Genomic DNA, 9,114 nt, shown 5'->3' on the forward strand with positions numbered 1-9,114 from the left:
GACACCTCTCAGCTAGACTCAGCTGCTCAGAGCCTCATCAAACCTGGCCCTGAACACCCCCAGGGAGGAGGCACCCACAGCCTCCCTGGGCAGCCTGTGCCAGTCTCACTGACCTACCCCTCTTAACTGCCATGAGCCAAGGTCAGGATCACATTCAATCTTGAAGCTTCTGATTTAGTGTTTGAGACCAACTCTTACAAATCTGTTTGACTCTTCCATGCTGCTTTATGAGTGTGGCCCTGCTGGTGAGGAGTAGCATTGCTTTGGTTGGAAAAGACCTCCAAGTCCTCAGCTCCAGTCTCACCCTGCTCTCCCTCAGCTTCAAACCATTCCCCCTTGTCCTGTCTCCAGACAGCTTCAGGAGAAGTCCCTCTGCAGCCTTCCTGGAGGAACCCTTCAGGTCCTGGCAGGCAGCTCTAAGGTCCCCCCTGGAGCCTTCTCTTCTCCAGGCTGTATTTTTAGCAGCCACATCCTTTTCTCAAAGCTTGTAAGAGGCTGGATCTACAATGGAAGAGTTCAGGAATCAAAACATCCCAAAACAACCAACCAAGCAACCCCAAAACAACCCAAACCCAAGTGGAAAAGCACAGCAAACAGAGTTACATGAACATCTGGTCACAAGAATGTGGATCAGCTACATCCCCTCCTAAATACCACCACAGCTGAAGGACTCCATTGCAAACAAAGCAGCACAAAATGACAGTTCCACAGGAAACAAATCCCACTCTGGTGGTCCCTTGGGATCAGGAATGTGATCAGTGACACAACCCCCCCCCCCCCCCCCCCCCCCCATGTCCCCACACTACACAGACCTTAGCACAGCTCCATTCTCTAGGCACAAGACACACAAGAACAATCTCTAAGACCAAAGGAAGCCGGGTTAAAGGGAGGGTGAGGGGGGAAATCACTGAAGGGTTCTGCAGCCAACTCCTGCAGCTCTTACCACGAGTGGACTTGCACAAGAGGTTCATTTTCCCTGCTCTGAATGTCCTCAGAGTTTCAGAGCTGGCCAGCCCCCAGCCCTGCACAGCTCAGCCAGGCTGGAAGCTACATCGTCTGACTGCTCAGTTGTGGTGCAGCAGCCAGAACCATGCTCTAGCAGCCAGTTATTTACAAGGAGGTGGCATCTCCATGCTAGAATGACCAGCAAATGACCAGACACCCTCAGGAAAAGTCCCTCTGCAGCCTTCCTGCAGGATCCCTTCTGCTATTGGGAGGCAGCTCTGAGGTGCCCCTGGAGCTTTCTCTTCTCCAGGCTGAACACCCCCAGCTCCCTCAGCCTGTCCTCACAGCAGAGCTGCTCCAGCCCTTGGATCACCTTCGTGGCCTCCTCTGGCCTCACTCCAGCAGCTCTGTGTCCTTCTTCTGCTGAGGACAGCAGAACTGGAGGCAGCATTGGAGGTGAGGTCTCAGCAGAGCAGAGTAAAGAGCAGAATCCCTTCTCCTGCCCTGCTGGCCACACTCCTCTGGATGCAGCCTAGGGTAGGCTTTGCCTTCTGGGCTGCATCACTATGGGACAAATGTTTTGCTGTGGGATGAAGCAGGCAGGGAACCTGAGCTGCTCTTTGGGTTTGTTGGATTGTTTTTTCCCCCCACTATGTAAAATAAAAGCACCAAGTGTGCAGAACACCAAACTGGTTACATCAGAGGGCTCTCTGCTTTTGAGGTTCCATCTACTGGGGAAAACTAAGCACCTCAAGCAGTGGTAAGTGGGAGGAGCTGCCCAGTCTTTGTCTGCCCTGCAGGCTCCTGATCCAGCCTCCTACCCCAGCTAGAAAGACTCCCACAGTTTGCCTTTTGGTGCAAGCCTTATGGACAGCAGAGCAGAGAAGCAGTAACAGTCACATTTCACAGTACAGTTCAGTTCTGTCTCCAGTAGGAAACAGCAGCTTACAGCATTTCTGTTGGGGGTGCATTTTCTTCCTAGCTTATTTCATATCACTTTGCTACTAGAAAGGTAAACAAAAAGAAATCCAAAGCTTACTTCCTTTCCAAGTCAAACTTTACCCATCCCACCAAAATAAAAACCAAAACCCCAGGAGGTCCAAGCTGAGGTTTACAAAAACCCCAACAGAACCAACCAGGGCTTGGATAAACTCACACCAAGGTAAACCATGAGAAGGATCACCAAGGACTAGAGGAAAACACAGCAAAGGAGCAAGAAAAGGGTTTGCACACAAAGAGGCTGATAAACATGTCTGAGATTTCCTGCCCAGCTGCTTCAGAAAGGGTTTTCAGAGCTGTTTCCTGTGCAGAGCTCAGATCTTACCACAGAGTTGTCAGGGCTGGAAGGGGCCTCAAGGCTCAGCCAGCTCCAACCCCCCTGCCATGGGCAGGGACACCTCACACTACAGCAGGTTGCTCACAGCCACATCCAGCCTGGCTGCAAAAACCTCCAGGGATGAGGCTTCCACCACCTCCCTGGGCAACGTGTTCCACTTCATGCCATCTTCACAAGGTACCTGGTGCCCCCTTCATGCCATCTTCACAGAGAACCTGGTGCCCCCTTCAGATCAGGTCTTGAGGACCATGACAGCACTCCATGAAGAACCCTTCTTACCAAACCAGCAGAGATGTTCCACCTGCCAAATCCAAACGAGGAGGCAGAGACACCACCAGGAGCTGCTGGAGTACGACCTCTGTGACCCCCACACCCCACCCCCACGCCCCCCCAAGCAAAAGGTTCTTCACAGCTTTCTGGTGCACAGCACTGAAAACTTCAAAGCATTAAGAATTCCAATTCTCCCCATTCCTGTGTTTAAAAGAAAGCCAAAAAAGTGCAGTAACAAAATCCAGCTCAGTCTCACAAACTGGGTCAAACAGAGAGGTTTGGGGTCAAACAGAGAGGTTTGGGGTCAAACAGAGAGGTTTCTGTCCCTGCTCCCACTCTCCTCTCACTGCTACATGAGAGTCTCTCGGTCCAACAAGCTCCTGTGGATCTCCTGCTTGTCATCCCCATCATCATCATCAGCTGGATCATTTTCCTCTCCAGACTCCACATAGATGGGCCAATCATTATCAGCATCCCCCTTCTCCTGGCCTTCTGATGAAGGCTCCATGAGGCTGAGGTTGATGGGCATGGAGTCCTCGTGGGTGGTGGTGACGCAGGTGCAGCTGTCGCACAGCCCGAAGCGGCGCAGCCCTGGGGACAGGCTGCTGGTGAAGGTTCTCCTGCAGCCCTTGCAGATGATTGGCTTGTTGGAGCGGTGCACCTGCAGGCAGCAAGAAAACCCTGGGGTGAGAAGGGAAATCTGCCCTCTGGTTTAGCTCTTTCTGGGGCGGTGGTTCGGATAAAGATAAACCAGGGAAACATCTGCCCCCTGCGGGACTTATGCAAAGGGCTTGGAGGGATAGGGTGAGGGGGGGGATGCAGAGGGAAGAGGGGAGACTGAGACTGGAGATCAGGAAGAAATTCTTGCCAGTGAGGGTGGAACAGGTTGCCCAGGGAGGTTGTGGATGTCCCCTCCCTGGGGGTGTTCAAGGCCAGGTTGGATGAGGCTGGTGGGAGGTGTCCCTGCCTGTGGCAGTGGGGTTGGAGCTGGATGATCTTTAAGGTCCCCTCCAACCTAAAGCATCCTGTGATAAGCTAAAGGACAGATGATCTCACCACATGTGCAGTGCTGAAGATTAGGGGCTACACAAGTACAGAGAATCACTGAATTGCCTTGGCTGAAGACCTCCAAGATCATCAAGTCATCTACAGTTAAACTAGAGGGCAGATGACCAAAGGCTGGAAGAGGCTCCCCAGGGAGGTGGCTGAATTCCCATCCCTGGAGGCATTTAAAAGAGGCAGAGAGGTGGTGCTGAGGGCCATGGTTTAGCACCAGGTTTGGCAGAGTTAGAGACTGGGTTGGACTGGGTGATCTTAAAGAGCTTTGCCAACCAAAGTGGCTCTCTGATCCCATCACATTTCCTAGATTCCAGAATGGGTTGGAAGGGACCTTAAAGATCATCTAATTCCAAGCCCCCTGCCATGGGCAGGGACACCTCCCACCAGCCCAGGTTGCTCAAGGGCTCCATCCATCCTGGCCTTGAACAGCACCAGGGAGGGAGCATTTGCAACAACAAAGCTCTGGAGCTACACAAACACCAAGGAACCAAACATCAGTGCCTGGAATTGGTCATTAGAAAAGCTGCCCTGGGATCAGCAGTGACTGCTTTGCCCAGTGTTGTTTTGGGAAATGCCAGCAGTCCCCAGCAGGTTGATGAGCAGAGGGCTGGAGCTCCTCTCCTATGAGGACAGACTGAGGGAGTTGGGGCTGTTCAGTCTGGAGAAGAGAAGGCTCTGAGGAGACCTAATTGTGGCCTTCCAGTATCTGAAGGGGGCTACAGAAAGCTGGGGAGGGACTTTTGAGGGTGTCAGGGAGTGACAGGACTGGGGGGGATGGAACAAAACTAGAAATGGGGAGATTCAGATTGGATGTTAGGAAGAAGTTGTTCCCCAGGAGGGTGGTGAGAGCCTGGCACAGGTTGCCCAGGGAGGTGGTGGAAGCCTCATCCCCGGAGGTGTTTGCAGCCAGGCTGGAGGTGGCTGTGAGCAACCTGCTGCAGTGTGAGGTGTCCCTGCCCGTGGCAGGGGGGTTGGGACTGGCTGAGCCTTGAGCTCCCTTCCAAGCCTGACAACTCTGTGATGACTCTAGGAAAGAGCAGAAGCATGGTGAAGCTCCCCAGGAGAGGCTGGCAGACTCACGCTGAGCGCATGGCTGCGGAGGTGCTCCTGGCGGGTGAAGCGCTTGCCGCAGGTCTCGCAGGGGTAGGGCCTCTCCCCGGTGTGCGAGCGGATGTGCCGCTTCAGGATCCCCTTCTGCTTCGCCGTGTAGGGGCAGAACGGGCACTTGTGCAGCTTGATTGGCACCACCAGCACGTCACCTTGGGGGGAGAAAACACAGGCAGTTAGGGCAGGCTCGCCGGGGTCGGCTCTCTTGGCTTCTCCTCCTCCTCCTCGCTGCGGATTTGAGTCTCGCCTCCCAGCTCATCAAGTCCAACTGTCAAGACCACCGCGGCCTGAGGGGCCACGTCCACACAGCCTTCCCCAGAAGCTGGAGAGGGGGAGGTCAGTTAGTAGCTAAAGCACATGAAGTCAATGCTTTCCCCTCTCTGGCTCACCTGGCATTCCTGGTGCAATCTGAGGAGACAACTCGGTGCTGCTGCAGGAGTCCCTCAGACCTCAGCCTGCCTACACTCACGCTGCTGACACACTGCTGCTGGCTCACAACAGGAAACCAAATCAGGTGTATTTAAAGAAGCTGCTTAAGTGCCAGAACGGTGTAGAACTTATCAAGGCTGGAAAAGACCTCGAAGATCATCAAATCCAACCTCCTGCCTAACACCTCTACCACCATTCAACCATGCCCTGAAGTGCCACATCTCATTTCTTCAACACCTCTAGGGCTGGGGACTCCACCACCTCCCTGGGCAGCCCGTGCCAATCCCTGACCACTCTTTGCAGCAAAGAAATTGCTCCTCAGGTCCAGCCTGCAGTTCAGTGTGGTCTCTGCAACATCACATAGAAATAAAAGGCAAGCAGGAGGCTTTCTAAGACACCACCAGCCACAAACTGCTTTGGAAATGAAAACCTTGGACACCAACCACAGGCAGAACAAGAATTCCTCATCTGCTCTTCCCAAGTGCATTAAAATGGAGGTGGGGAGGCCACCTGAGAATCCAAATCCTTGCTTCTGCTGCCATTCCTTTGAGCATTACTATTGGAAGCGAGAGGCTGAAGAGCTCCACTTGGTGACCTTTGCTGGTGAGCCTTTCCCTTGGGCCAAAAAGCAATTATCTGATGTAGGAAGCTGGGTGCAAAAAGACACAAAGAGAGAGAACTGAATTTGAAGCCCACATTCTACAGACCCAGGGCTCTTGCCCTGTTTTGCAGCAGCAGCCCAGACTGAGCCTCCTCTCTCCAGCACAAAAGGTTGAGATGTTGTATGAAGAAGTTCAGCTCTCCCTGTTTCTGACTCAGGGAAGTGTTTCCACAGCAAGCCTGGAGCTCTTCGAGTTACACCAAAGCAGGTGGGGCTGGAGAGAACATTCCTTCTCCTAAGGTTTGGCCAACCCAGACTCAATCAAAGGGAGTGGCCAGCATTAAGGTGAGGGTGAAAGGACTCTCCCTCCACTCTGCACCTTCACAAGGTGTTGCTAACCCCTGCTGGGCATTCAGAGCTCCATTTAGAAGAAGAGAAGCACTTCTTGGCCCTCCTTTGCTTCCAGGCTCTCCAGAGGTGCCTGTTCACCCTCCCCCAGCCCTGAAGGGGACCAGGATGACTGAACACTTGTGGACACTTGGAAGTCGGTGGCATTGCTCTCACCTGTCAGGCTGAATGCAGGAGAGAGCCTTCATCAGGGCTTTGTCTTTCTCACTCCAGGTGTCTTGTGAAAGCAGCAGGAGCACCACAAGCAGAGAAGAGAGACTCCCATTCTGCTAAACACTCACAGTTTCTACTGCCTTCTCACAACCCCTGATGGCTTCTACCACTTTCCCTTCTAGTGACTCATTAACAACCTGAAGATTTCAGGAGAGGAAGCAAGCAAGCAAGGAAGGTTTGTGTGTGAGATGCTCCTGCCTTGCTACACACCACAACCCACAGGAGTGACCTGGGGGCAGCACTTCAGGGGTTTGGTGACTTGTGACCTTACCAGATGCCTGACTTTTAAAGCAGAGAGAGAGGACATTGGGTTTGATTTGCTCTAAGATCACAGATGCATGCTTGGCACAGACATGATGCATGCATGACATCAACATGAGGCCTTGAGCAACCTGGGCTAGTGGAAGGTGTCCATGGTGGAGGGATTGGAACTAAATGGTCTTTAAGGTCTCTTCCAACCCAACTGTTCTATGATTCTATGAACTTAAGCTTGCTACAAAGGGTAGAAGACTGAGTGACACATTCCTCCTCTGCTGCCTGCAGCACTATCTCCTTTCTCACATCCTGATGGCACTTCCAGAGCCACCTCCCATCTCCATGAGGCAGCTGGGACGAGAGAAGGTGTGTGCCACGTTACCATCAGCAGGCAAAATGCCCAGATCCTTATTGCCCACTTCAGGAGAAATGTGTATGGATGTCACCTTCTGCTCCAGGTCCCTGACACTGCTGCTAGGAGATCCTTCCTGCTGGCATGACACATCCCAGCTGGGGCCTGGGCTTGGCAGAGCAGCAGAACCCCAGGTGACAGCAGCTGAAAAACGAGTCTGCCCCTAGAGGTAAAAGTTAATCCTTGTCTTTATCAACACCAGAGAGTTTAAAGCTGTTAAAGACTTTCTAGGTATCACTTGGTGTAGAATAAACCAAATTTCTGCCCTTTTGAAGCTGAAAGTTATCAGCAAACAGATATCACCCAGCAGCTGAGCTGCTGGCAGGAGCTCCTGGGGAAGAAGGAGTTGTTGTGCTCTGTTAGGCTCCACAGCAGATCCCTCTTGTGGCAGCTCAGTTTATCTTTCCCATTGCTCTTTACACCACCACCACCACCACAAAACTCTTCCTCTCATAACATTAAAAGAATTCAACAAGGCCCCCAGAGGAGTTTTATTGAAGCAGTGTCACCAACACCAAGCTCCAGGCCCTGTTTCAGAGAGACTTTGTAAAAGCAGTTAGAAATCCTTACCTGCCAAATGCTGCACTGAATAAATGAGTACAGCTTGCTTTGGAAGTCCAGAACAATCCTTTATTTGGCTAAGGCATAATAGTCAGCAACAGAACCCTCAACAAGAAGGAGAGTAACAAAGGAAGTGGCACAGCTAAGCAGGTTTTCTCCTCACTTGTACAGACTACACCCCCCAGAGTCCTCTCACCTGTGTCCTCACCATACCAGTCGCTGTGAATGTCCATCATGGAACTCATGGCTACCCCTGGGTCCTCTGGCCTACCCTCAAAGCCCCGGACAAAGTGATGAACCACATCATCCTTCCTCTGAGCGGAGCTGTTGCGCAGCAGGGCCTCTAGGAACTGTTTCATGTGGTAGTTATTGCAGGCCAGGTCCACGGCCTGCCCACCCTGCAGGCCCTCTTCCACCTGCTCGAGGGAGAGCGGGGTGGGGTACTGGGGCAGGCGGTCACCGACTTCCACCTCCACTTCATCAGAGTCAAACTCTACTTTGGGCTCCACCGCTCTGGGCAGCGAGGAGTTGACGTCGTCCGGGCAGTCGCTGCTCGCAGGCTCTCTGACCACCAGCTCCAGGGGGTGGCAGCTGCTGCACTCCCCGCAGGGAGGGTCCCTTTGGCAATCCGAAATCCTTTCCTTTTCCTGCAGGGAAGAGCCAGAGGCAGAGCACTGGCTCTTGGAGCTGCAGGAGGTGCCCTCTCTCGCAGAGCTAGCGCTCCCGCTATCGGCCTGGTAAAAAGCAGCTTCTCTCTCTATTTTCCTGCAAATATCTAAGGAGGACCTTATGTACGTTTTGCAGAAGTTGACCACATCGGTCATCTGCAGATAGCTAGCTGCAGACATCACCTCGATAACGTTTTCCCCACAGAGATCTAGCTTCCCAGAATAAAGGAAATCGAGGATGATGGAGAAGGCTTCCGAGGTGACAATGTCCAGGGAGGCGGTGCTGTGGCGTCCGCTGTCTTGGATGTAGTGAATCAGCAGGGCTCGGAAGTAGCCGCTGTTGGCAAACAGAATGTTTTTGTGCGCTTTGAAGATCCTCCCCTCCACGATGATGCTGCAGTCACAGAAGAAGTCCCTCTTGCGCTGCTCGTTGAGCTCTCCCAGCAGCTTGGTGTAGTACGACTGCATCTCCATCGCTCCCGCCGCCGCTGCCTCTGCTCGCTGCCGGGGTCAATCAGAAGGCACCGTCAAGCAGGAGAACTCCCGGGAAAGGACAGATCCACCCGCCACCGCCGCCACCGCTGGCTGCCAGGGTCAGCGGGAAAGCACCATCAGCTCCGGGGGACCGACCCGCCCAGCCTCTCCCCAGAGCGGAGGGTCACTGCCGGACGGCGGGAACCGGAGGGGTCGGGAGCAGCCGCGACACCGCCACCTCCCCACGGACCCTCACTCCTTCTCCGCTCCCGGGAGGTTTTTCCACCTCATAAGCCGGCATCCCCGGAGCACGCCCGCGCTCACCATCCGCAGCCCACCTTCTCAATCGCCAGCCGCCCTCCCGCTCCCTCCCGGC

General features: G+C 53.6%; 1 protein-coding gene across 1 annotated transcript; it reads right to left on the reverse strand.

Annotated features, from left to right (window-relative positions):
• Nucleotides 1-2,713: 2,713 nt before the first annotated feature.
• ZBTB8B (zinc finger and BTB domain containing 8B) lies at nt 2,714-9,087 on the reverse strand. The gene is made up of 4 exons (XM_054170663.1): nt 9,063-9,087; nt 7,793-8,765; nt 4,691-4,869; nt 2,714-3,212 (listed from the first exon to the last, which is right to left on the reverse strand). The coding sequence occupies exons 1-4, from the start codon at nt 9,063-9,065 to the stop codon at nt 2,901-2,903; spliced, it is 1,467 nt and encodes a 488-aa protein (XP_054026638.1). The 5' UTR covers nt 9,066-9,087; the 3' UTR covers nt 2,714-2,900.
• Nucleotides 9,088-9,114: the final 27 nt, after the last annotated feature.

Source organism: Dryobates pubescens, chromosome 20 (assembly GCF_014839835.1).
Source record: "Dryobates pubescens isolate bDryPub1 chromosome 20, bDryPub1.pri, whole genome shotgun sequence".
In the NCBI taxonomy this organism is placed as follows: domain Eukaryota; kingdom Metazoa; phylum Chordata; class Aves; order Piciformes; family Picidae; genus Dryobates; species Dryobates pubescens.